This window comes from Streptopelia decaocto, assembly GCF_964273445.1.
Source record: "Streptopelia decaocto genome assembly, chromosome: 5".
In the NCBI taxonomy this organism is placed as follows: Eukaryota; Metazoa; Chordata; class Aves; order Columbiformes; family Columbidae; genus Streptopelia; species Streptopelia decaocto.
In genome coordinates, this window is record NC_138659.1 from 59902705 (window position 1) to 59930460 (window position 27756).

General features: G+C 46.7%; 1 protein-coding gene across 5 annotated transcripts; it reads right to left on the minus strand.

Moving 5' to 3' along the window:
• Positions 1 to 1481: 1481 nt before the first annotated feature.
• Positions 1482 to 27756, minus strand: ITPRIP (inositol 1,4,5-trisphosphate receptor interacting protein). Of its 5 annotated transcripts, none has more exons than XM_082054635.1 (3): positions 27525 to 27756; positions 22827 to 22933; positions 1482 to 8487 (listed from the first exon to the last, which is right to left on the minus strand). In XM_082054635.1, exon 3 carries the CDS (start codon positions 8472 to 8474, stop codon positions 6825 to 6827), a length of 1650 nt encoding a protein of 549 aa, XP_081910761.1. In that variant the 5' UTR covers positions 8475 to 8487; positions 22827 to 22933; positions 27525 to 27756; the 3' UTR covers positions 1482 to 6824. The 5 variants fall into 5 exon arrangements, with proteins under 5 accessions (XP_081910761.1, XP_081910764.1, XP_081910763.1 ...); XM_082054638.1 differs by lacking the exon at positions 27525 to 27756 and adding an exon at positions 27350 to 27402; XM_082054637.1 differs by lacking the exon at positions 27525 to 27756 and adding an exon at positions 23043 to 23327.

Consider the following 27756-nt stretch of genomic DNA (forward strand, 5'->3'; position numbering starts at 1 on the left):
TTGCTTCTAGCAGCTGACGAGTCCAAGATGACACTCCTTAACTAGAAAGTGAAGTTTCTTTTGAAGAATACTGTAACATTATTTGATCCACAGCATGGGCTCATTCAGGTTTCTGTTTTGGAACCTTGTGCAGAGAGAGGAGGACCAGGCTGTAGCAAGTACAGCAGCTCTTCACACTGGAGAAAGATGCTACAGGCATCTCTGCTCGTGCATTCATTGAAATGTTGTTGTGGCTCAGCTTGGGCATATTGGCAGGACAGTCTACCTGAGAGAGCTCTGTGTAGAGAGCAAGCAGCTGAAAGCTGAAACAACCCCAGTTCAAAGGAACTAATCTGAGAGAGGTGGGTACCCGTCAGTGGGTTTGGATGGGGTTGTTAATGACAAACTTCAGTGAACTCAAATGATTCGGGAATTTCGGAAAGCTGAAAGAACTGTGAACTGTGTTTGAAAACCTTCATTAAAATTCAAAGTTTCACAGTTAACGCTATACCTGCCATTGTCATGTTCTTTTATTTGATCTGTTTCCAAATTTCCAGTATTTAAAATGATGTTTTGAAGTTTTCAAATGAAGCAGCAGTCCATGCCCAATGTCACAGCAACTTTACAGGGCCAGATGGAGGCCCAAACACAGAATAATAACAGTTACTGTGTCTTCTGAGGTTATGGCTTAGAGACATAGATGTAAATCAAGGAAGTATTTGTCTTAAGTGTTATAAAGTGACTTTATGGGAAGCTTTTAATGACCAAAAGAGGAGTTTTATTGGACAATAAGGGAGGAGGCAGCAAATGTTACTTGTATACTTGCCTCAAAAGATAAATTGTAAATGCCTAAGACCTCTTCCATAATTATTGAATCAGCTTCCGCATCTAAAACATTTGAACAACATATGTGTATGGAAAGCAAAAAGACTCAGGTTTTTAAAGTCTGTTCATCTGCTGAAGTGGGGCAGCAGAGATACTCACTCTGCCATGTGTTACTTGTTTTAATCTTGCACTTGCCGTCCCATAGAGGTCTGACAGCATCAGAAGCCAAGAACTACTGGAGGTTTTCTGGCACGTGATAGACTTGATTTGCTTTGTGCAACTTCCCTGTATTAAGCTGTTTATTCTCAAAGTGCTGAAAAAATGTCAAAGTACACCACCACAAACTCATGTCTCTTCTCAGGGATTATCTTAAAGTGGTAATAAAAACTGAGAATAGAGATGTCTCAAGCTGGAATAGAGTGCTGCTTGCTCAAGCTAGGTAAAATAAGCCTTTTTGTGAAGTTTCTCCTGGGAGTTTTGATTTTAGAAGAAATGGAATGTTGGAGAGATCTGGAAAATGACATAGAGCAATTAAAGCAGCAGCAGCAGGAGGGAATGGCTGATGTGCACATCATTTCCGTGTCCTGTGCCCTTTTCTAGGCCTTTCCATCCACAAACCCCATACTGTGCTGGTGGAGTACAATAGTTAACAAAAGGAAGCTCCATATTTGGTGGTGTTTTGTTTTGTTTTTAATAAATAGAGTTACAAGTGAAAGGCAATTGCATATTGATGAGACTGAGAGGACAAGACTGAAAGGTTTATTCTCAGTTCAAGTTCATGTGCTCATTAGCCAGGCTTGGATGATCTGTCCCTTTGCTCAAGGAGTGACTTTGTCCACGACGGTGACTTTACACACCAACCAAGGATAAACAGGTGGCCATGTCTAAGTGTGCTAGATAAATCTCCAGCCATAAAGCACAGGTTTAAGTTTTGAGCTGCAGGGTGATTGTTAATGTCAGAAGCTTTTGTTCATCTCTACAAATACTGTCTACAGTTGCAGTAAGGACATTTCTGGGCTGCAGCAGAGCTGTAATTGACAAAACTCTAGGCTGCTAGACTTCTGCTGAAAGCTAGCACATTGGAATCAGGGCTTTAAGAAAGCCTGGAAATAAGGAAAACAAAATAATTTGAATCTCTGAATAAAGAATCCAGATCAAAGCTCAGAGGAAAACTGTTCTACTACTAAAAGAGGAGGCCAAAAACAATCTCTAGAGTCTGGGGTTGGCCTTTGTCTGTCTCTGCATCTGCCTACTCTATAACAGATAATAGTGTAAAAATGGCAATGGCATGGACCAAAAATCTGGTAACTGCCCTTCTGAAAAAGCATTTAATATTGATGTTACCCCTTCTGCTACATGGCAACACAAGCAGTAAAACATGCTCCAGAAAATCAACAGCTCAATGGAGAAAATGTTGCTGTGCTTAATAGACTGAGCTTTAAATTAAATCATGGTGGGTTTATTTTTGTTCTGTGTTTTTACATAATAAAAACAACCAGGACTGCTGATGATCCCAGGCTGCAGCACTCACAAGCTCCATTTACCACAGTGTGTGGTTCATTCTGGGAAACTGTAACTCCTGGCTAGGTAGATGTGCTGCAACTCTTAAGGCAGCTGCTTCTCAGACCTGTCCAATGCTGACACAGCCCCAGTCATCACTGGAAGGCAGAGTTATTAGTTAAAGGTGTGCAGAGCATTCTGTGAGGCTGGAAGACATGTTGCCAAGGAAACAGTGGTGTTTTTATTATAGAAAATCATAACTAGGTTTGGATTTCCTGCCAGAGCTCATATAGAATATTAACAAGGAGGTGCCATTCCCTTAAACAAGAGAAAGGGGATAAGCAGGAGGATAAGTGGTGGTGGGTGGTAGCTGGAACAGGGCTGTGGATACCTGTAAAACAAGTTCACTTTGCATCTTATTCTGAAACAATTTCTACAGACAGTCATTAATCATAGGCTTTCTTGCTATTGGGCTCACTGTGCTAGGATCACATTGGGCATATTCCCACTCCATCTTTCTGCTCTCTCAGGAATATTTTTGGGGAAACTAGAAACAAAATAGACTTAGCACTTCTTTAGATTTTGTACAAGACTTTATTATAAATAAAGCTGCATAAAAGATCTATACAAATTCAACAGTGTCCTGCTATAAAAGCAGCGGTTTGAACACAGCATTGTCAATCAAGGAAGACCTTAGATTGGAGAGTTTTGGTGTTAATGCCAATCTCAGCTGCATTGCCAAGATTGATCTTCATACTACAGTTTTGCTTCTGAGCTAACATATTACACACACCCCCCCAATCCTAAAAAAAAAAAAAAAAAAAAAAAGACAAGTAATAAATAAAGCTATTTACTACGTAGGATCCTATGAGAACTAACCCCTCAATGGCCAGCAGCTAAGCTGTTACAGGTGGGGAAAGTCTAACTTCTTCACCACAGAGAAAACACTGCAAAGGCTCTGCATTAAAAACATCTGGTGAACAAGCACCAAATCCTTCTGCTTGAATAGCGTATAAGGTTTTGGGTCCCTTTGCTGAAAACCCCCTTTATACCCCCATAAGACCTGTATACAGAACAACTCAGAGAGAGAGACAGAAGCTGTATTCTGTGGTTGCCACATACTGAAGAGTGAACTCCCAACAGCTTCCCTTAGAAAACATTCAGCTCCTGAACAGCAATAATAACCTTAGACCAAGACATTTCCTAAAGGCAAATGGCTCCTAAGGCGATGTTGTAGATCAGCTGCTGCTATCAAGCCACCACTAATTCCATTGCTTTGACAGAGCCTATAGTAAAATATTAAAACCACAAGTTGAGGGTGGAGGGAGTGGCTGGAAACCAGCGGAAGGCAACAGGAGTTCATTTGTTGAATTCACCTGGTTAGCAAATAGCAAGAACAGCACTGAGACACAAGAAAGGTGTCTGGGACAGGCAGTTTACCCTTCCCTAGGATCTCACAGAGAACTGGGCATTACCTACGAGATGTTGTGTGTTTGTTACTCACATGCCATGGCACTGTTTGGTTTTAAAAGAACGTTATTCGCTTTAAACCACAAAACCCCACCCTTTAAAGCTGCTTCCTATGAATGCCCAGCCAGACTTCAATCAAGGCAGAACTAAACATGGGTGGCACTAAAATGTCTTAGGATGTTTTTACTGGCTGACAGCTGATGTAGCTGAATTGTCTTGTAAACCTTTTTTATGAAATGTGAGTGTGGCCTTTTATTGATAGGGCTAGTACTTGGTGGGCAAAGATTTAATACAGGAGTGACAAGGCAGTCCATGGAATGATACACTTCACATCACGGCCTCCTTGTACCACTGCAGAGGTCTGATCCAGACAGATGCTGTGTACCCACATCTCCTCAGACGGGACACGCATATACCTCTGATATATACACTGGTACATGGTTTAACAAAGAAGACCTCTGCCCTGAGGTTTAGTGGAGCACAGCTTATAATCACAGAGCACTTCTACCCCTGGATAGGTATAAGTGGGTTCCCTCACATCCTAAATGCAAAGAGCAAATCTTTTAAAAGGTGCTCAGGGCAAAATGAGCATATTGCATGTAGGAAAATTAAGCCAAGCAATTTACTTTTGGGGGAATCAAATCCATAAATTCCTTGGTTCAGCTCCAGCTTGGGTTCAACAAAATCCTGTGGGAACACCTCAGGGTCAGTTTGGGCTTAAGAGAGAACAGGCACACAAACACAGAAAATTAAGAACAAAAGATTTGATCCACTTATCAGTGTAGGTTCCCTTTGAGCCTGAGCAGCAGTTCTCAGAGCTGTGTAAAGACAAGTTTAAGCATGCTTACAAGCCTGTAGGACTGGCATCACAAAGCTTTGTTCTGACATTTTAACAGGGGAGTTACCTTGTTCTGTTCAACAGCCTTTTCTTCTCATCCCCTCTCTGCTTACCCTCCCTTATATAAAAGTTATTTTTCAACCCTGAATATCATTTCCTGAGAGACCTGGGTCACAAATTTGCTTACGTTCTTTGGACAGGCTAAATTTAAACTCCTGACAGGAAATGGCAGAGAAATTTTTCTTTATTTCTGGCTGGGAACACATTTAGAAGCCACTCTGACCACAACTGCTTCAGCATGACCTCCCTGCCACCAGCCCATGCAAAGCAGGATCAGCTACAGGCACTGTGCAGTAAACCTGGACAGGTAAAAATGGCAAATTGCTTGGGTTTGCAAACAACTACACAGCTTCCAATGTAGCCTCCAGGCTCCAGTATTCACCCACCCTCCCTGTACCTCTGCTTGTCACTACCTGCTTGCTGTGTCCCATGGGACTGCTCCTACCCTCTTTCCTACTGGGGAAAGCTTGCTTGGTTGTGCTAATGAAAGCTAGAGGCTTAAAGCACTCATTAGCGTTAGCAATTAGTCCTGCCCTGTTGCTCTGCCAGCCCTGGCACTCTCCCAGGCACTTGCCGCCAAGGGTGCTGAGCCATGCACTGATGATCCAAGACTCTTTCCTGCTGGCACTACCTGCCAGCCCCTTCTCTCTCATTTTGCTTCCTACCCCTTACTTTCTGCTCAGAAATATTACTTAACCACCCTATAGCTGTGAGGGTAAAAGCCAAGGGGAGCAGCCATTTGAGCAAAGAGTTCCCTGTCTCCCCTTGTGCTTTCTTATAAACCAGGTGTGGAAACAGGAGTTGCAGTTTTTTCTGTCTTTGTGCATGAAATGTCCCTCGCTGGTGGAGGGAGAGACAAGAGCAGACATCAAGGAGAAATGTTTTTTACCATGAAAAAGGAGGAGAGGACATGTCTATGGAGAGTTTGCTTATCAACAGGCTGGATAATAAACCTCATGCTGTACATTGTCCCTAGCAGTGATGCAAGATTAGTTTTGCCTGGGTATCTGGGAGCAGCCAGGATGTGGCACAGATCACAAGTCAGTTACAGAGACAGCACTGCCAAGCTCAGCTACATGTGCACCTCTTTCATCCCCTCCTCCTAACTTACAGCAGTCCTGCTGGCCTCGGCCTCATTAAAACCATGCTGGGAGAGTCACACTCTCATTTGGAGGGTGATTGTTCCCTCCTGCTACCAGACCGCTGAGATTGGCTTCATTACAGGATAATTTTGGATAACTGCTTCTTTTATGAAAGCAAAACCTGTAGCAGTCCTTCTCTCTTGGCTGTTCTCAGCCTTGCTGCCCTGAGGTAAGGAAAACAAACAAATAAAACAAAATGCCAGAACCCAATAATGGTATTTCTCTCTTTTAACTAAGGTAAAAAAAGGTTCCTGTTCATTTATGCATGGAAAATGCCAAGGAATATAACCCACTAGCTGTGTTACCATGAATAAAATGGAAGCCTCAAAAGAAATGGTCTGAAGACACAAAACCCACTGCCTGCTCTGCTACAAGCTCCTTAGGCAGCAGAAATGTGCAGGGCTGTTTTTGAAGGACAGGACAAGCCATTTAACCTACTGCTGCAAGTCCTATCAAGAAGGCTTTTTTTATATATATATATATATATAACTACCTTTCAGTTAAAGAGCTATGGTTGATTTAAGGATATCCATCCAGTCCAGATCTTGCACATGACCCCCCTCCCACATCAGCACCCAGTCTTACATTCTGCTTCCCATCAGGGTTGCAGAGCTCCTGCTGTTTGCAAGCAGGCAGGCTCTTGCAATCCGAAGATCCTGTCTCTGATTCCTCCACCCTTTTCTTACCTCCCCCTTCCAAAGGAAATTAAGTATTTGGCCACCACCACCATTTGCCATGCAGGCATCCGAATAAATTCATCATATTTGTTGCTCACCACCACTGTAGCATGACTGAGACACATGACTGAGCAGGAACTTCGATACCATGCCTTCCAGTTTCGCCCTATCCATTCCCCATCCCCTCTCCCTTACTGCAGAAACACTGCCCCAGGACCTGTTCAGCTGCAGACAAGAAGCTGTACTGGCAAAGTCAGTTGTCTCCAGGAGGCTTCGGAAAGCTGCCCTCTGGACTTGTGCTTAGAGGAACAAGTGTTTTCCTGCTGGCTTTGGTTAAAGAGCTTCCTTATGGATCCCATTGGCATGTGCAAGAGGAATGTGCACCGTGTATTCATTTATTAGTGCAGACATGTTCCTGAGCATCTCGTGGAATGTGTCCACTGTCTTCCTGTAAACATCCCTGTGTAGTACAAAGGGACGGAAAAGGTTGAGAGGCTCAGCCCTCTGGAATATGATGGGGAAGCACAGCTCTGCTGGTATATTCCCATTGCCAATGAAGAAGTGGTAGAGCTTCTTCTCATGCAAACATTTCTCTAGGAATTTCAGCATGTCCTGTAGACGGGCCTCCAACTTCTCTGGGGCCCAGTCCTGACTGGAACGTGCCTGCAGGAGATGGAGCATCACTGTCTTCAGGTGGTAGTTGGTGAGCCCGCTTGGACCTGTGAGGCTGCACTGCTTCCCATGGAGGAAGGAGAGGATCTGAAGGCAGCTGACATGGCAGGCATTAGCAGGCAATGTTTTGGAGACCAGCTGGATGAACCTCCTCTCATACACTGCAAAGGTGAGAAACCAGTGATTGCTGGAGGGGAGGTCGGCTGCCAGGCTGCTCCGAGGGAAATGAGAGATGAAGTAAACATCAGAGTTCTCGTACTGCACCACAGGGGTGAGGTTGAAGGCAATTGATTTCCCTGACCTAAACTTTATCTTCAGGGCTCCTGGTGAGTCCAGGAGGCTGAAGGAAAGGTCAAATTCATACTTGTGGGAGATTCTGTTCCAGGCCTTGGTGACCGCGATCTGGAACCACTTCATGACTTGGTTGGCATCCAGATATTGAGTATTTTTGAAGCACAGGAGGTCTTCCATGTCACTGCTGGGCCTGGTAGTATTGGTTTGGCTATGGAGGAGGCACAGCATATCTTCTCCTAGTTTAGTCTTGTCACAGATGCAACCTGTCACATCCTCATCTGCCCTGCATACCTTGATAGTGCCATAACCTTGTTCATCTGGGGGAAAAGAGTCGCCAGAGCACCAGGTTTGGGACCGGAAACAATACGGCTCTGGGGGCGCAAAAGGCACTATCAGATCACAGACAAAAGGTTTACGCACTCTCCAGTTTTCATACATGCTCCCCACACCCATGCAGTCTTCCACTTCCATGTCAGCATCCCTGTTACAAACACTCCTCAAGGCCTCCAGCAGGTCATCTGCAAAGCCTTCCACCATCTCCCGCATCCGGGCCATGTCTCCGGTGGTACCCAGGATGCGCTTCTCATAGAAGCTGGCCAAGACAGCCTTGTCAGGGAAGGCCACTCCTTTAAATGCTTTCCCCAGGACAGCCATGTCATCCTCTTCTCCTCCTGTGTCCTGCCAATTCCCTTCCTGGAAATCTTGCCTCCAGAGCTCAATCAGCAGGAAGATGACCATGGAAAGCGTAGTCCACATATCCCATCGGACCTTTTCCTCTTTGCTTTCCTCGACTACCTCTGTAGCCTTTTCCAGAGCCTTCTGCGTGGCTTCCTGGGCTGCGATTTCCTGCTCTAAGCGCAACCGCTCCAGCCGAAGGCTCTCCTCCCGCTCCTTCATCTTTTGGATGATTTCTTCCATGTTCTCGGGGACAGTGCCATTCTCTTTAGGGAAGAGGAGCGGGTGGTTGACAATAGCTGTAATCACCACTAGGCACACACGGAAGATTCCCATGGACATGGCAGTTCCTTCCCTGGAAGAGAAAAAAAGGCAAAATGACCAATGATTCGGAGTACATTCCCTCAAGAAGAAAAAGGAAAGAAACTCCCCACTTGAATAAAAGCTTTGGCATCCTTTCTAGCCCTGAAAAAAAATGCTTGAGTCTAGAAGCTCATGAGTGCATGCCTGTTCCTGAAAGCTATCAACCAAGCTTCCCAAAGATACTTTATCACAGATAATGAGGATGACATTGTCCTCTTATGAAATTAACTACAAAGAACAGAACTGTGAAGGCGCTTGCTACTGTCAACCCACTGTGATGCTGTTGGGCCAGTGTGGGAGAGCATGTTCTTCCTCCCTCCTTCAAAGTTCTCAGGACAGAAAGGGAAAGAAGCAGGCAGGACCTCCCAAGATGTGAAAAGGCAGGACTGGAGATGACCTCTGCTTTCCCTCAACATATGGCTGATGTTGCAGACGTGGTGATGGCATAGGCAGGGCTCTCCTGGCCACCTTCTGTGTTAAGTATGTCTGGGGACTCACACAGCCTGCCGGGATCAGAGCAATTTTCCCTGCCAGTGCTGGTTATGTGTACTTGGGTGGGAGCAAGCCTGCATGGTTTTGTGCTTCTAAGCAGGCACTAGAGGCAAAGCTCTTCCTGCCTTTCAGCACCAGCAGGATCAGGCTGTGGCAAACCCTCCCGGATGCTGCATGACTGTGGTCCCCAGAAAAAGAGGAGAGACAGAAAGATTGCTAAACTGGAGAGGGTTTCCTTTAACCCAGTGGATGTAAAAACATCAGGTTGTTTATTTTTGCTGCCTACTTCACTATTAATCTGTAGAAGCCACTAGTAAGCACCATGGCTTTGATCTAAGCCATCTTCCCCAAGCACCGCTTTAAGAGCTGTGCTTGCAGCCAGCTCACTCCTATTTGAAGTGACATCAGCGTGGCTGTGAGGACACACCCTGGGTCTTGGTGTCACTGTGCTGGCTGCAGGCAGCCATGTGCCAGCCACATGTCACCCCTTGCACAGGCCCTTGGCGTGACCGCGACTGCTATGGTGTTTTGGAATTGCTTCCTGTGGTTACTGGCTCTGCTGTAGAGATCTCACACTTAGCAAAGCTTTCCATGCCATGGGGCTCATGATGAAAGAACTGAATTCCCAGATTTCTGAAACATGGTCCCATTGCTGGGGCATCTGCCTGGCCCTGACAAGGCTTCCCAGAGGTCTGGGCCAGAAGGTGCTCAGGTTAAAGCATTTCTGTTTCTGGAGGGTTAGAATTGCTATCAAGATCCCAAGTGTCTGCTCAGGAAAAGGACAATCTGAAGTTGTCACCCACTGCTATGATGTGACAAGCTCACCAGTCCCTCCCCCTTTCTAGCAACATTACCCCTCAGTCCTAGCATGGGGAGATCAGAAGGACAAGACAGACAAGCAGGGGTATTTCTTCTTTCAGCTGGACGATTTTAACACAGCCCCTTTAATGCCTCAAGAGTGTGTTTGAGAGAAAAGGGTTTCTATTACAGAAATAAGGTCTATCCACAAAATACCTAATGAATCAAACCAGAAAGAGTAACCTCATTCCTAACACATCAATTCATCCTGATGTGGGAATGAGGCTGTTTCACAGAGAGCCAAGAGATGGAGAGGTACCACGTGTGCACTGGGAGCTGAGGGCTGTAATCTTCTCCCCCTGCAATAGCTCTTTCCTGGCCTGAACCCAGCATGTTTTGGTACCACAGCAGCCCTGCTGTCCCAGCATTTGGGCAAGAAGGAGAACTTCTCTGGTAATTTCATGTATGCCTCCACAGGGCATGCAATAAAGACAGATCCATTCCAGTAGGCCTTGTTATCATCACTGCACAACTAACTGCTGGCTTTTGACTGCAGGAACCTAGACTTCCTCAACGTGAGCAGTTACTGTACATGGGAAATGTATCCTTTGGCATGTAATTATCTTTGCTTACAAGAGGGCTGGGACTGGAATAACGAGGGAAGGGAATAGGATTAAGATTCATTGTCCAAGCAGCAAGAATATTCACATGGTGCTCAGGATAATGCTACGTGACACTCCCTGTGTAATATTTACTAACTGCCCATTTTTTTAGATCCCATGTACACTCAGAGATGCATGCCCTTACACAGACATTGCTTTGGAGATGGTTTGCTGGTCTCTCTTGTCCTTTTTGCATTTACATTAACATTAACTCTTAAATTAATCAGACAATGAACTCAAGCTGAATTAATGCCCAAATCTGGGTGTTCCAGTTATTCTGTGAGCTCCACGCCTGGCCATATTTTAAAAATAAACTGGGGTGGCCCTCCATTGCAAAGGCCTTTATCAGTTTGCTGGGGCAGGGCAGGAAGCACTGGCGAGTTCCTTTCCTTAGTGCTATGCTCTTGCAGATCACGTGTGCTTTTCAGGCTTAAAAATAACAAGGCCAAGGGCCCGGTGCCTCCTTTTGCTGCTCTGCCCTGCTAGACCTCCGTCCCTGCAGATGAGATGTTTTAGTGTTACCTGTTTCCTTCTCAGATGCATTAGGCTGAAAGCAGGTTTCACATAGTTTCCTTGGGATCTTTGGGTACCCTTCAAGACTGCCCTGTGCCCAGCTACACATGGGCACACCGCTTCCGAGGTTACCTGCCCCAAAACTCTGCTAGACAACGGGGTTAGGCCAGGCATCCACAAGTCCATCGCTTGCTGGCTAAGGTGATTTAGTTGTGAGTCACACTGATAGTCTGAGCAACCCCAGCTGATGTTGCAGGAATAGGTTAGGGAGCATGCCCATAACCTTTTCCCCCAGCAAACTCTGCGGGCATCAACCTCTGGAAGAGAGTCAGGATGAAAACTGAAGTGACAGCGTCTTCAGGTCTCATGAATTCACATGAGGCATGTCTGTTTTCAGCCTGAACAGAAGCAGTTTTCCTGGACAAAACTGCTCTTTTGCTACTGTAGCTATTTACACCAGAAGATGAAGTCAAACATTAACCCCAGTCAAGGTTTAAGGTTAATCATGTTCAGTGACCATGGTCAGAGGAGCCTGGGCTTGACAGCAGCAAGGCTGGTGTGGGCAGAGCTTTCCCACATCTCATCAGACACAGCTTTCCTGGCTAATATGGAAAAACTAAATAATACAGGTGAAACCAGTAGCACGGCCTGCTAGGGCGACTCAGCCTTCCCCGTAACAAAGGCTGCTCTTTTCACTTGCTTTTAACTTCAGCCCAGGTAATTTAAGTCTGATAAAAATATTTATGCTTGCTCTGGATGAGACAGTTTTTGTGTGGGGAAGAGGGAGAGAGTCCAAGTGTTTCTAAGCTGAGGACTAAGAAAGAGAAACATCATTGTTTCATCTATGCATCCAAATTAGCAACATTTTAAGCATGAGGGAAAAAAAAAAGAGTATTCATGAGTTTTTGAACAGCAAGTTTCCAAAGTGATCTTCAACCTTTCCCAAATTTCTGGCCCTGCCGTTTTTTTCTCATTCAAAACACAGACAATGTCCAGGCACGGTAATAGGTTTTCATCTAGCTACCTTCTGCTGACCCCCTTGCAACAGTCCCAGGGCTGCAAAATCCCCCCAAGGGAGGGCACTGTGGTCCTTGCTGCATCGTGGACCTCTTTGAGCAGCTGAGCCTGCCCAGGCCCCGCTGCCCAGGCTGGGGGGTTCCTGGGTGAGAGAGCAGAGACCCACCTTGTGTGCTCCCATGGGCACAGAGCAGGGAAAGGAGCAGCAAGGCCCAGGAAAGATGTTTGGGGAAGGGAGGAGGGCTGGGAGCAAACAGGTACTTGAAGCCTCAGTGTCCCCATACAAAGCTCCATTTCTGCTCACTGCCCAGCACATGATGTTGCCTGTTCAAACCCACCTCTGGAACTAGAATTAGTTTCCTTCTGGGCTTTTCTGTTGTACTTGCTGCTACAGTGACTGGGTGCTTCATCAATTTTAAGATTAACAACCACCCTGAACAACCTTGGGAAATAAGAGGGCAGGCACCATCCCACTCTGCAGCTGGAGAGCAAGTGCTCAGTGAGATAAACGCAGCTGATCGCACTGCTGTGCAATTAGAAGCAACAATCAGCTGCATCCTGCAGCACTTGGTATGCTCAAAGGCTTCACCAAGAGCATCTGCAACTCTCTACCCTCAGCTCCCAAAGAACTTAAGCCTCATCCTTTCAAGCCTGAAGCAGCCTCCCAGGCTGGAGGATCCTGATCAGCACCACAGCAGGTCCTGGATGATGTGGGGAGCCCCAAGACGGAAAGGGGACACTGCTATCATACAGTTCAGGTTAGTGCCATACAGCCACATGCAGAAGGAGGCCAACTCTCATGCTAAGCTGATCTGAAAGCCCTTACCTTCAGTAATGTTTGGTTCACTCGATCACCTGGAGCACGGTTACAGGTAGCATGTTGCAAGGAAAGAGAAGCAGCACATGAAGCTCACAAGCATGTAAAGCCTTTGCACAGGCAGGCAGTAGCTTGCCTAAGCTCAGGTGATGGCTGGAGAGCACCCTCTGCATGAGGACTTTGAGAGCTGGCTAAAATTCTCTTGCATTCACACCATAAAAACCAAGGGGTGAGTACACCCAGAGGGGCTTGTCCCAAAACTGTCTCTGGAAAAGACTCTCCTCCTTTGCCACATACAGGCAGTGCTGGCCCATATGTGGAGAGGAAACAGGCAGAACTCTGCAAATGGTCCTTCAGGTGGGACCTAACTCGCCAGCCATGGCTACCTGACCCAGCCCCTTGGCACTGGAGAAAAGGCAGAGTTGCAGCTCCTCCGCAGCACAAATGCAGCCCATCAAGCCAAAAAACTGCTACTGAGCTTTGCAAACCAGCACTTGCTGTACCTGCATCTCTGCAGCAACTGTCTCTGCATCATGAGTTACCTAGGTCCCTGAACAACTGGTCTTGAAGGAAAATCATCTGCAGAGACTGTTGTAAGCCAATATTAAAATAGCCATTGTGCTGTTTCCTGACTGTAGGCAGCCCTGAAGACGAATAGTGCTTGCAGTCCACGTAGCACAAGCAGATTTGCCTAGTGGTGTTTTATGTGGCATGGGGGCAGAGCTCAGCTCTACCTTCAGCTTCTGCCTTGAAGACCTCCTCCTCCTCCTCCTCACCTGGGAGCATCACAGAGCTCATCTGGTGTTCATGTGGGCTGACTTGGGACAGCTACTGCCTTGTGACAGTGTGTGCTCGCCCCCCCAGCCACCCCGCTATAGGGGATTTTCCTGCATGAGCAGCAAAGTCCTTTGTAGACATGATGATGCTCAAAGCTGTAACAAAGTCCTGTCCTTTCCAGCTAAAATGTGCTCAGCTTCTGATGTTCCCAAGCCTTCCTCACACCCTTTTCCACAGCAGCTTCGGACTTTTTCGCCTCCTGCTCAGTCTGGCAAAGGAAAAGGAAGAGATTTAAACGGCAGCTTGCAACTTGCCTCTGTAGGTTGCTCGTGTGCTCTAATCCCAGATAACCTTCCATCTTCTCTGAAGACAAGGGAGAATATTTCCCTTTCATTAACCTTTCATTACCTTTCTTTCCTCAAGAGTTCCTTATACAGCTTATTTTTTCCACCTTTTTATTCCCTTAAATTTTGAATCATGGGAAGGAAAACACACTGTGGCAGGTATTCAGCAATATACCAGATAGGAGTGAGCTGCAGCTTTGATTCTTAAATTAGAAAAACCCAAGTCAAGCCACTGAATGCTGTTCAGTAACAGAATATGCCAAGACATCGTTTACGACACACTCGATTGCTTCCTGCAATTTGGCTGACACAAAGGCAGTGAATAGGTGGCTGCCACATTGTGTTCTGCTTTGGTAGGCTGCAAGAAAAAAGGCGATTTGCAGAGATTATGGAAACTACAGCTGTTTGGGAGTTTCTTTTATTGAAAGCTGCCAAGTTGTTGAAACTATAACTTTAATGGGAATAAATACGATTTCTCAGATTTTTTTTGGGAAGGTTCTTGAGGTCTGGAAAGGACTCCACGGCTTGTTTTGACTGGAGAGATTATTAGCCCAGAACAGCCACTAACCTGCACTTGCCACTTTCTTACTGGGAAGATGTGAATCTCAAGTCCAGGGGTTTCAGGCCCACCTCAGCCATACACTCTCATGGCTGAGCTTCTGGGAGCTCCTTGATTCCTCTCCTTGCTGCAACAGAAAACAAATTGCCTTTTGGCCTTTGAATGTACAGTCTGAAAATGCTTCTGATACATTTATGAAGACCTAATAAAGACAAAAAGTTTGCTGAAAGCCTTTAGCAATGCACTATGTGCTTCTCCAATTTGCAAATACTGTTGCCACCTCTGGAGGTATTCAGAAGTATGTCCAGCTGCAGCAGGAAGAAATTATGTTTTCTCTTACTGGGGACTACAAGCTCTGAATTGTAAGAAATATGTGCAATGAAACAGAAATGGGAATGCACATCAGTATTATTGTTCCTGCCAAAAACTTGGAGAGATGCACTTTATTTAGTCAACCCCACACCACACTGCTGTTTTTCCACCATCTCCCCACCAACATTTACAGAGCAGTCAAAATGTCTTTGGTGGCTCAGGACACATGGTGAGGGCAGTTTTCCTTCCAGCTGCTACTTGTAAAGCTTCAAGAATAGACACATGCTGGATGGATGTTCATGGAAAAAAGCAAGGTACTACCAAAGAGAGCAATATCCTGATGAAGATATCAGACTGGTCTCTGCCATTAGTTGCTGGGGATTTGTTATTCAAATTTTGCCTCTTGCACTGAGAAGAATGAGAAAATTTTCAGGTTTTAATTTTATATGCACATATTGAAATAACAGAGCACGTGTCTATACCCTAAAAGCCTGATCACTTACTTGAGATGACAGAAACTTCTGCTGAAGGTTCTCCTCCAAATTCAGAAGGAAGGAACATTAATCTAAGCTTTGGTCTCCTTCCCAGCCCCTGAGGTTCCTGGCCTCATCACTTGGTTACTGTCAGATCAATGCTGTGTTCTACAGGTTTGACCTGGGCTTTCACAGGACTTGAGGAATTTTGGCAGGACTTCACTCAAACATATCTGGTTCTTGAGACCATTTTTACTGAAGAAGTATTTTCTGGGGTGGACAGAGGAAAAGTCCCATTTTGGTGAAGAATTTCAGACCAGAAGCAAGCGAGGTTTCTTTCCAGGTCAGCCCACATTCGTTGGGGCCAGTGGGTTATCCAGCACTCTGGTGTGATGGATGCTGCTAACTAATGCAGCTCCCAGGAGACTTCATGCGAAAGCACTGCAACTCAGACCAAGAATTTCCACGTTCACTTGAGTCAGCAAGGTGGGGCTGTGGCATCTGTTGGGGCTGGTGAGGTGCTGGACCCTCAGGGGGGCTGGAAGGCCCTTGTAGCCGAGGCCAACACTCAGAGCCCATGTACTGAAACATATCCCAGGATGACTAAGGGTTTATTGCACCAGTCTACCCCTCCTGCCGCACTGCCATACGCCTTAGCACATGTGATCCTGCCTAGCTTTGCCATGGCACAGGCAGCAAAAGCACAGGGGCTCAGATGAGGATCCTCAGCTGGCTTCTACTCCCCAGGATTAAGAACTCACTGCAGCAGTGAGAACACATCCCCAGATCTGTACAGAGCCACGAAGACGCCCCCACTTCTTGCTCCACCATCAGCTTTGACAGCATCCAGCACAGCCTACTCAAAGATCACACAGCCAGCTGCAGCACACACAGCCCAGCCAGGGAAGCGGGGAGCCACAAAAGTGCAATACACAGTCTAAGCGGCACCAACTTGTGCTCTTCTTTCACCCACTGCAAATTAAGCTTGCATGCAGGCTATTGGTAGGATGAGCTATCGACAGGGACAGGAGAGTTCAAGCCACAGCAGCTATAACTCATGGTCTCACTTGTCTTCTCGAGCATTAACTTAATGCTGCAAAGTACCAAATTCCAGTTCCAGCACAGTTGGAGCTGGTTCAGCACAGTCCTGCTGGGACTGGGCTCTGTCTTTGGCTCTCTACCAAAGCCACCAGTGGAAAGGATCAAATGCACCAACACATGATGTGAAGAGCTCTGGTTGTTGGGACTGGTCCCACAACCATATTTAAAACCAGAACAAGCCAGATAGCCTGCTCAGGACTCCACAAGACAGGTATGGCAGAGCAACTGCCTCCCAAAACATGCGTGGAACCCCACCCCAGATTAGCTGCTTGGCCATAGGACAGCAGTTGGACAATGTCACTTGCCTGAAAACTATTGTTTTGCTGTTTGAGAACACATTAGCCTTTTATAACACCCATGGACATCCTGTCCTGAGCCTGCTGCAGTGCCAACAGGGTCAGTCGCACAGCCTGAGTTAGACATCCTGCCCAACAAATCTGCTGTGGATTTTCGGAAGCAATGTTTTCCTCCCGGGGGTCACCAGATCAGGTATTTCCAAGGAAATGCTGATGCTCATCCTGTGTACAGGACTAGGTTGCCCTCCCTTCTCACAGACAGGCGGATTTGGGGTGGATAAGCACGTGAACGACACTGACACCGCTCTGGAGGCAGAAACTACGGTGCCGCCCCAGGTCCAAGAGAGAAGTGATTTTGCCAGCATCTCTCCAAGCAGAGGAGTACTTGACTTGCCATGGAAAGGACAGGGTCTCTCTCTCATGTCTTCCAGTCATTTACTGCCTTTGCCATCAGAAAGCTTTCTCTCATGCCTCGTTAACTCTACCTTGGTGTAGTTTGAGCCCCTAGCTTTCCAGTGGCTCCTGTGGGTAGGACAGACTGTTTTGTTTCTTCTTGCAATAGCACTCAAGATGTTCAGGTCCTTCCCTTCTGCCTCAACTTTCTCTGCATACAGGTGCATTTGTAAGATGTTGCCATAGAATCCCATGATCTACCTTCCCTCAAAGCCAAGATAGTACAAAGTTGTTTTTTTCTAGTCAAAAGGACTTATTTGCCTTCTAAGGGTCTTTTCCAAAACTCAAATAAATGTGGCACCTGTTAGATTTTCAGTTTTGTCAGCAAGTGGGGGATTTATCTGGATATTTCTAAGTCACTATTTCTCAGCGTATTCAGGTATCACACCACTGAACAGAACCAAGCCCCAGAAACAGGTAGCCACCATCGAGGACAGCTGTAATAACTGCTAAATAAACACCGAACCACATCATGCCTTCAAAGCACTCACTGTTTATTCACTGTTTACTCACTGTAAGGCTGGATCCAAGAGGATATGCCCATGGAGACCAGGAGACAAAGTTAACAGCATGCGAAGAGTGTTACTCAGCATCCTAGCTGTTGCCTGAATGTGTTGTTTTTCTTTTTGACTGTGCAAGCCAGTTCAGTTCTTGTCGGTAAGCAGCACGTGGGCAATCTGCGTGGCGCCTCGGGTTCCCCCTGCTATGGCTGAGAAGGGTTTTACAAATTGGAACATAGTGCTGGCTGTGAGGGAGGCAGGAGGGAAAGGTAGGAAGTGTGCATGTGGCTCCCACCCACGTACCGAGCTGTTGTGGTAGGATCCTGGCCAGGAACAGCCTGGCTTTTTAAGCCAAATAAATTTTGTCTGTTAATTGTGAGGAAAACAATTGGAGTAGACTGAACTTTTGTGGTTTTATTTTTTTTTTTTTCCCTTCCTCCCCCTCAGGCCCAAAATGATGGGATCCTGGGCAACAGCTGGTTGTTCCCTTGCACAATCTTTCATCAACACAGACGGACACAACCCCCTTGCTGCTTTACCGAAAGCCTCATAGTGTCAACCACAATGTATGGAGCAATGTCACCACACAGATGCTCTCTGGCCTCCACCTGGTGCTCACACTGGGACCCACTCTGGTTGTCACCCTCTCAGCCACACCACCTCTCCTTGCCCCTGCGAGCAGCCACAGCTCATTGATCTGATCCGGCAGTTTCCTCAAGGAAAGCTGGTGAGGATACAGAAAGGGTTCAATTGCCAAGATGTTTGTTTAAATCTCCCCTCCTTTTCCCCACTTAATTCTCAACAAGGTGGAGAAAAATCACAGCAGTGTTGTTAAATCAGTGAGTGGTTATTCTGACTCTCCACGTCCCAAGGTAAGCTTATACCCTACATTGCTACATATCCAACTTTACTGTATATCATACATCCAATGAAATGAATGCTTCAGTATTAAAAGGGTTCATGGAAACATTATTAGAAAGTTGATTTCACAGCATGGATACACCACTCCAGCACATCTAAGAAGAGTACAAGTGGATACTGGCACAGCTCTGACGTGACTTGCAGGATGGTTATGTTTTACATGTGAAACTGTGAAGTCCTGTTTCAGTCATGTAGCAATGAGCACTTACAAAGTACAGGCAGTAGAAAGCACGGTAGTCGCCAGACATTTCCACACTGAGATGCTGAACAAAAACACAGCAAAAATAAGTTGTCATTGCAGGCTGGGAATTTGGTTGATCTGAGATCTTCTACTCCATCACAGTCTTGATTCAGCGATGGAAGTCAGGAGACCTGCAGGCCCAAGTAACTGCTTAAACATGACTCAAAAACAACGAATGTGATTGGAGGTTTGTGTGATATTGGACTATTGTTTTACTAACTAGTTACAGCTGTTTGTACTCAAACAGCTGGGGAGGAACAGTATTTAAAAGCTGGCTATTGTAGCCAAAATGTCACCACTGAAATTAAAAGCAATGCTTTATTCTATTGCCTGAAATCCCAGCTTTTCTTATAAAACACAATATAGTTACTTAGATAAAGTGAAAAACAAAAAACCAAACCAGACTATGAAAGCCCCTGCAGGGATGGGCAGAGGGTGTGGAAGGAGGAGAGAGCAAGAAAGAGCACTTTTACTGCAATACCATTTCCTGACTCTCCCTAGGGTGACTCCCTGACCTAAGCAGAGGCACTCTGCATTGCACACCCATGTCTGCAGGGAGCATCAGGCCCTCTCACTACATCACCTGGTGGCTCTAGAAAAGGAGAAACAACACAAGTGCTTTGGGAAGCAGTAAGCCCAGTCTTGGCTCACTAGTTATAAACCTAAAAACTGCCAAGAGACACGCACACACACAAATATGTTGGCTGCAGTGTGCTGCTGGCTAGCCCTGCTTTTCAAAATGAGTCTGAATAAATAAAAATCAGAAGAAAAAAAGCAAAGCCATACAAGAAAACAAAACTTCCCCACTTCCGTACAATATTTCCATGAAGCTCAGCTCATCCTTTCAACACCCATGGCCACCAACTCAGAGCCATTTCACCCAAGGGAATGACTCAGAGATCAGCCTATTGCCACATGCACCCATATTTAATAACTTGCATGTGCTATCTGCTCAGTTCTCTCTGCTTACCAACGAGAGAAAATATCTTGAAGTTCTTCCTTTCCCTGAAGAGTTTGTAAACTGAATGCTGGGAAGAAAAACTCTGAAAACAGTCATTGGGATAAGAGCAATGTAACATGCACTGCTGTAACAAAAGTACCAAACACATATGCTAAGGCTGTGAAGCCACGTGGTTTTCATTTGGGATGCGTGGGGTCAACATATATGCTTGCTTCCTTTATAACATAAGCACAACAAAGGAAAGCTTTGTTTGAAAGCCAAGGGACAGCCTCTCCGCACACTTAAAGGCTGAGTTAAAACGTAATGGGAACTGTGAGTCAGAGATGTGGGGCCCTGCTCACAGGCACAAAAATCCCCTCTGCTGCAGCAGGCAAGGAGCAAAGACAGATTCCAGCTCTGCATGGGAGGCTGGAAGTGTCCAGGACTGAGCTGAGAGCACGTGTTGTGGATGACTTATGATGCAAACACGACCCTTTCAGTTGACATTTCTTCCTGTAACTCCTTCACAGCCTGAGATCATAACCCTGCACTCATTCCAAGAGCATCAAGCAGCTATGGCTCAACAGGGAAGTGGGGTGGACATCAGCCAAACAACTTCAGACAGTCTTTTGACTTTGGCTGCAGAAGAGTGTGGCCATGATACTTAGACTGAGCATAGCCAGCTCACTAGGTAGGACCACAGTAGAGTTCTATGTCCTTAAGTCACCTAGTACGCCAGATTATTTATGTCACTCTGTGTTACACTAGGGGAGGGTCAGCTGACGGATTCCAGCTACCCAAAATACAGACAACCATTGCATCCTTGCTCCCACTGGCCTGGGAGAAAAAGATGAGGGTCTTTTTCAATTAACATGAATGAGTTGCAGTCTGCAGTGCAGAAGTGGCTGTGTTGCAGAAAATCCAAGTGTTTTCTCTCACATTTCCAACAGTCCCAAGGTACCTGGTTGCTGAACTCCCAGAAGCCTTTAGAAATCAAATGCTCATCTGAAGCCAGTGGCAGTCAGGTACCTGAACATCCAGGAGGGAATAGCTTAGGATCTAAGCATTTTGGGCACAGATACACACACAAGCCCCTCTGGGAAGCACTATTCTGTGAACATCAAATGTCACAGTTTAAGCTTGAGAACATGTCCTTAACTCCATCTCTGGTACATATTAACATTCTACAACAACTTAGAAAATAGGGAAAAAAAAGAGTTCTGAAAAAGCAATACAGTCTCCCCCTCTGCCTACACTCATGGCCTACACTGTGCCTGGATGGTTTCTGGCAAGTCTTTGTCTACTTTGTTCTGAAAAGCTTCCAGCAAATCACCTCTGCCTCCTAAGGCAGTCTAGACTACTGTTTAACTGCCTTTACCTGTAGGAAAGTCTCCTTATGATGGCATGTGCTTTCTCCAAAACAAGCTGTAAGCCCTGCTGGGATTCTGACACATACAGGCAGTATCTTGTTTTGGGGAGATACTTCTCTCCCCACTGGCAGTGTGGGAACTGTTTGCTCCCACTCCTCCATCAGGTACTCCCCCAGCACCACCCACCAAATCCTCTGCAATTTGAAAGAATGGAAAGCAGGGCACTTTGAAGCTGATTTTCACTTGGGTTTGGCCACAGATTCTCTTTGCAATTGATGGCACTCACCAGCTCTTGAGGCAACCCAGAGAAAGGTGCAGTTGGTTATAGAGGTGGCTCAACTGGCACCTTATAGCTAATGTAACTTTCTGCTTGGGTGCAAGAACCTTCTCTACGTGCTCTTCCCCCTGGTTTGGAAAGTGTAGGAACAGTAAATTTTCCTTTGCCAGGCAACTGAAATAACCATATGAATTGGAAACTGTGCCTAACAGGGCTTAAATTCTGCAACAGTTGGCCTCAATGGTCCTCATCCTTGCCAACACCATGCTTGGTTTTTCCAAGCCACATGCATGGCAGTTGGGGTGCATCAGATGTTTTTGCTGTAAATGCTGAAAAAGCATCTCTGCCTTGAAGCAAATATCACTGATATAAATAATATGCTAGATCAGCCAGAAAAACCTGCTTCTGGAAGAGGGATAATAATGAAAGACAGTGGGAGAAAAGGAGAAAGAGAAAGAGCTTCATTTACACACAGGAGGATGGCGATGGGCCAGTTCTCACAGCTTTGATGGGGCTGGCTGGAGGAACATGCCAGGGAATGCTGTGAGCTGAGCTTTGCGAGAGCAGAGCAGCCGTTCAAACTGACTGGGGTGGAAAGAAGGGGACAGACACCACCCAACACAGACACAGATCCAGAATAAATCAAAATAAAAATAATCACGTTGAGTACTTGAAGTAACAGGTACTCAGAGCTGCAGCAGGACATTGTGGCAGCCAGGACTGCTGCTCTAGTGGCTCCCTCTGCCATCAGCTCCAGTTCTTCCCTTCCCACCACTGCTACCTACAGAGCCTCCCGTCACGCAGTCACACCATGGCACTGCCAGACATCTGTCTGGGTTTCACCTGGCAGTTCTGCTTTCAGCAGCTTTTTCAGGGGTTTTCATACAAACATGAAAACTCTACACATTGCTGGTGTGTAAAAGCCATTATTTCCCTTCAAGCCGGCTGCCTCTGCTGTCCCCCGATCATCAAGAGGTTGCCCAGTGACTTCAGGCCTTTGCTCTCCCACTGCTCCACAACTGGGAGAGGTGGGATCTAGTGCTTTCCCAGTCTGGGTAAGGTACCTCTGGCAGATTCTCCTTCATAGCAGCAAATGCAGCAGTAGCTGCTGCCATCGCAGCTTGAACCTGTTGGCTCCCTTCTGCCATCCCTCTCTGACTAGACCTCAACTGTATCAAGCAGTCAGATAAAGGTAATTTTACACTGAGTGCCAAAAGAGAGAGCCTTTAAACACTGCTCTTCTAAACGGAAGCCATTTCCACATTAAACCTTCACAATATTTCTACTATCACTCTGCAAGTGCTGTCTGACCCTCATGCTGCTGGGAACATTTACTAAAATATGAGCCACACCACTTTCCTTCCGGCATTTCTGCTGCAAGACTCAAAATCTCCCAGTGAGAGCCCATCAAGAAGCTTTTTAAAATCACATCAAATCTAGAAGGAAGAATGACCCCCGGAGCACTTACCTGCTACACGACTTTGCAGGTGCTCATTAAACTTCACATTACTACTATCGCCACAATGCAGAGAAGATTGTATTCAGTCACTCACAACTGAATCACAGCCAGGAAGTCTGCAAAACACAAAGAGAACAAATGAGGAAGCTCAGGCAGAAGACGAGTTCATAATGCAGTTATCTAAATTAGGGATTGATTAAAAGAAAGATTAACTCACCTCCTTACCTAATAAAATGATCATAAAAGCTCAAGAGACCAGAAATAATCAGCTTTGAAGTGATCAGGGAAGAATTAAAACGCTGCTTCTCCCATGGGAAAGCATGAAAATCGCACCACAGGTCTGTCAGCATTGCAGACATACCAGCAAGCGAGGACATCCTTTCTCTGACTCCATCCTCACCCACCAGCCCTCTCCTTTTAAAATGGATTAGAGTCAAATTAGCAGCTGCGTAAGTGCAAGGGCTGGGATAGTTTTGTCTGGGATTGGTTTGTCTCAGCTGTAAGCAGCTTGTGAGGTAGAAATACTTGCTCGGGGAGCTGGGTTTAGTGAGCTAATGTGAGAAACAGAAAACACAAGAGAAGAGGCAGGAAATAAGTCTAAGAGCATACAGGAAGCTGTGAAACACAGAACCACAAAAGGTAAACTACCATATTTTAGGAGAGAGAAGTTAAGAAATTTTAGATGAAAGAGGAAACAAAGCAAAGTCCTCCAACCAGAAGGAGAGGATGGGCCCGACAAGCTGGTTGCAGGCAGACAAGGGAGATGTCTCCCTCCCAGCTGCACACGAGTGGGCTGGGGAACAGGAATCCACTGCCCTCATTACCAGCTCTGATCCCCACTTCAAACCCTCCAACTGTGTTGATCCAAAGCCTGATGAAATAATGAATAGCGTGGGCTGAACTGGGCTTTGGAGCTGGGTCTTTTAAGGGTTTGGTATTAGATTGACACATCTGTGCTCTCCTGAACCCCTTCACTTCAGCAGCTGTTGGGGAGGGGAAGGTTCAATCTTCCCTCCTCCCACGTACCGGCTCTGACCAGACCATGTGTACAGTTGCACTTCTCCATTTCTGTCTTCAACTGTGAGGCCAAATGGGGCAAATGGGCTCAGCCTTGATCTCCCAGCACCTTGCAGAGCTGCTTGTGCTTCTGCTAAACCAGTGCTGTGACACTACCAGCAGTGGCACAAGAGCAAGACACCCCAGTCCCAAAAGGGCTGGATCTGCACTGTGGATGTTCATTAGTCCTCAGGGACTGCAATGTCTGGCCGCATGGTGGCTCATGGCCAGTTAAGTACTGCAGGAGGGAAGGAGCTATGAAGTGCCATGTGAGAACTGCTACAGGACCTGTGTCCTCTCACTTGTTAAAAAAATTTTTAGATCTCAAAAGAGAGACTTTAAGTCAGGGTGTCCCTGTATTACATGTGTGCAGATGTTGGAGACACCTTGACTGACACCTGTATGGAATGGTCTAAGGCAACTACAAGAAGGTCCCTCTCAGCAGTGGGCACAAACCTTCTCTTGCTCCCTTGGAGACAGCCCAACAATACAGCACAGTGTTTGTTATGGGTCAGCCCTATACAAGTGCCTCCTCTCCACACCAGAAGCCAAACCTGCCCCTGCTCCAGCGAACCTCAGCAGCTCGTTGTGGCAGGAAACCCTGTTTATTTGCTGAGCCACTGGCCAGAAGAGCACAGCTTGGAGGTGGGCTTCTGTACAGCAGAGTCAAGGTTGGCTCATCCAACTTTGCATGGCCCATGTGTGTGTGGAAATCAAAATAAGCTAAAAAAAGAGCCCTGTCACAGCTGCACCCCTGGGCCAGCTCAGTCCCTTGAGCTGCTTGAAACTTGGCTACCTGCCTCCCTATTGCTCACTCTGAGGGGTGAATGGGCAGAAGGTTTTGCTTACACAGCTGAGCCCACATCCCTGTGAAACCTGGAATTCATGGTCAGGCACATGGTGATGCTGCCCAGCACACACTCTGGTCATACTCCCTCCTGCCTGAAAACCAGCGTTTCTACCTCTCTCCACTACCCAGCAATTACATGTGCTGATGGAAAGTATGCTGCCTGGCAGCAAACCTGCCTTTTCCTCAGTATAAATGGATTATAATAACACTTGGGAGAAAAAGAGCTGGCCCACCCAACCGCCCATTTTAAAGGGGATCTGAGGGAACAAGCCAGAAGCTTTTTTTCAGCTCCCTTCTCCATTGCACCATTGCTATGGATTGCAGTTCTGCAGAGCAGAGTATGTAGGGCAGAACAGCACAGGACAGTGGGGAGACTCATGCAGACTCTTCATGGAGTTAATATACTTTATCAGCACTCCCCAGAGGAGCTGCTTAATGTTCACCTTGTTGACAGAGATTGAATTTAGGATACATATTGCCAGGGCAGTTGTTTTAGAGGGGAGGCAGATGTGGTAGGAGAAAGCAATACAACTAGAAAAATAAACCGCTCCTTTTGATGTGTACTCATTGCACTCAGGGAACTTATTTAAGGATTTGGGGAAAAAAAAAAGACCCTACATCACAATACAATCCACTAAGTGCATTTCCTGATATCACACTATTGGCATTGATTTATTTGCAGGCAAGCTCCACTGAAACAACAGTCAGCAGGTAAACAATAAAAAATCCAGCTTAATGTTGTCCTTATGAAAACCATACAGTTTTTGCTTAAAAAGCAAACTCAGAAATTAGTTAGATCAGGTCATGGAACACCAGTGTTAGATTTCTACTGGTCAGATTATCTCCCCATGTTACTCATTGCCACATAAGAAGGATTGCAAGCACTGGCATCCCTCTGAGACCACAGTGCAGCAGAGGCACACGGGAGCCCTTATTGCCATGGAAAGAATCAACAAAAAACAGAAGGGGAACAGGACATGCCTTTTTGGTGGCCCTAGTCATCAGAGAGCCTGAAACAATCACCCAGGAAAAGCCCAGTTGCCCAGTCTCAGACCAGGGCTGTTTACTCTCACTTATAGGGGAGGAAAAAAAAAAAAGGCTGTTAGTATATTGTAATCCTCCAAGCAACAAAAAGGGTAAGACAGGTGGGGAGGGCCCACTGCCTGTGCTCTTGGTAAAGACGTACACAACCCTCGGTGTGCACAGGTGGCTACTCCCTTGCAGATGCTGTTGGTACAAACACACATCACTGCATTCTGCACATGGGAATCATGCAAAAAAAAGTGTCATCTACCAGCTGGGAGCCAAACAGCCTTCAGGCTGATCCCAATACTGACACTGGCTCTCTGACCTTTGGCAAACCAATTCACCTCTCTCCAGAGCTGTGGCAATCACACTTAATATGTGCATTTCCCATATGAAGCAGTGTGAAGCATCTATTGTGCTGAAAACAAGATTGAAGAGAAGGCTTTAAGTTTCCATTAATAATTTCCATCCTCTGCTTTTCCTCAAGGACTGAAGAAACCCCTTTCAAGTATTCTACGGAAAGCTGGGACCAGTAGGTTTTAAAAGCAGATGTCTATGAGGTAGACAGAATCACTTTAGTCAGAGCTTCAGAAGACCATTCTCATCACTAAACCAAACTCAAAATCCTCACAAAACAAACCATGCTGCACTGTGGCTGCTCTCTCTCCAGGTGCTGCTTGCTTGGAAGCTCAGGTCCTTGCCTGGCACCTCATGCCAAACACTCCTGTCTGGAGGAGATGTGCTGGGTATGGTTTAGGCCTACAGCACTCATTAAAATACATTAATAGTGATGTTTGCTTAGAGACACTGTTGGAGCTCATCTTGCCTGACCACATAACAGACACCAATAGCATTGTGGTTTGTTTTCCTGAAGGATTTTAATACGGCAGTTCCCAAGAGAACTGCTTCAGTGCAAGATTGCCAAGTTGAAGATGCAAAGGCCACTAAGGCTCTGGTTCTGCCTGTCAGTTTTACAACCCATGACTTGCAGTATCCTGGTTCTGACTACAAATACCTACTGGCCATCTTGAAAATGATGCCCACACACATGAACAGCGGCTCTACTGAAAACACCACTCCTTGTCTCTGCTCATTAGAGAGGTACACTGTATCTCAGACGAAAGGCAAAAAAGGTTTTGCAACAAGCTAAGCCCAAGCCCTGTCACACTGAACACACAGCAAAGCTCAATGATGCATTTTGCATAGACTGTACATGCCCAAGATCACCACTGGCCTCAGGACACCCCGTGCTGTCAGCACAGCAGGAAGAGGGGTCTGCAGGGTCCCCATTCAGCAGGACTTGGTCCCGCAGAGGTTCCCCATACATTCCCCAAAGGGGGCTGTAGAGAGTCCTGCCGCTGGCAGGACACCCAAAAGCGGGCTGCCTTCTGCTCCCCGTGCTTGGCTCTTGCCTGGGCTGCCGGGATCGGTAAGCCGAAGGATCTGTAGAAACTTTGGTGGGCACCGTAACGTGCCTCAGGGGCCTGATCCGGCCCGATGCCCAAATAATCATCGGGACGGGCCACTTAGGCAGGGAGAGAGCACAAACCGCACAAGTTACTCCGTAAAGAGACCCCGGGGAAAGTCACAGCAACCTGACCTGTTGCACGCGGACACCGGCACCCGCCGCACCCCCTCCTGCGGCTTTGCTCCCCAAAACCGCCGCGCAAACACGTGCAAACTACGGCGGCACCGGGGAGAAGCGGGCACTTCCCGAGCCCGCCTCCCCACACCCGCCCCCACCGTGTTCTCAGCGTCCCCCGGACGGGACTTACCGGGCTGGGGCTCCGCCGGGGCCGCCGCTCCCCGCGGCAGGTCCCCGCAGACCGGCGGGTGTCGGGGCGTCTCGCAGCGGCACCTCCGCTCGGTGCAGGAGAATCCGCCCAGCCTGGCCGGAGCGGGTTTCCTTTCCCTTTTTGTTTTGTTTCCCTCCTCCTTCAAACCAGCCTCGCCAGCCCTAGCAGCCGAACCATCCTCCGGCGGGCTGCAGTTCGCTCTCTGGGCTCC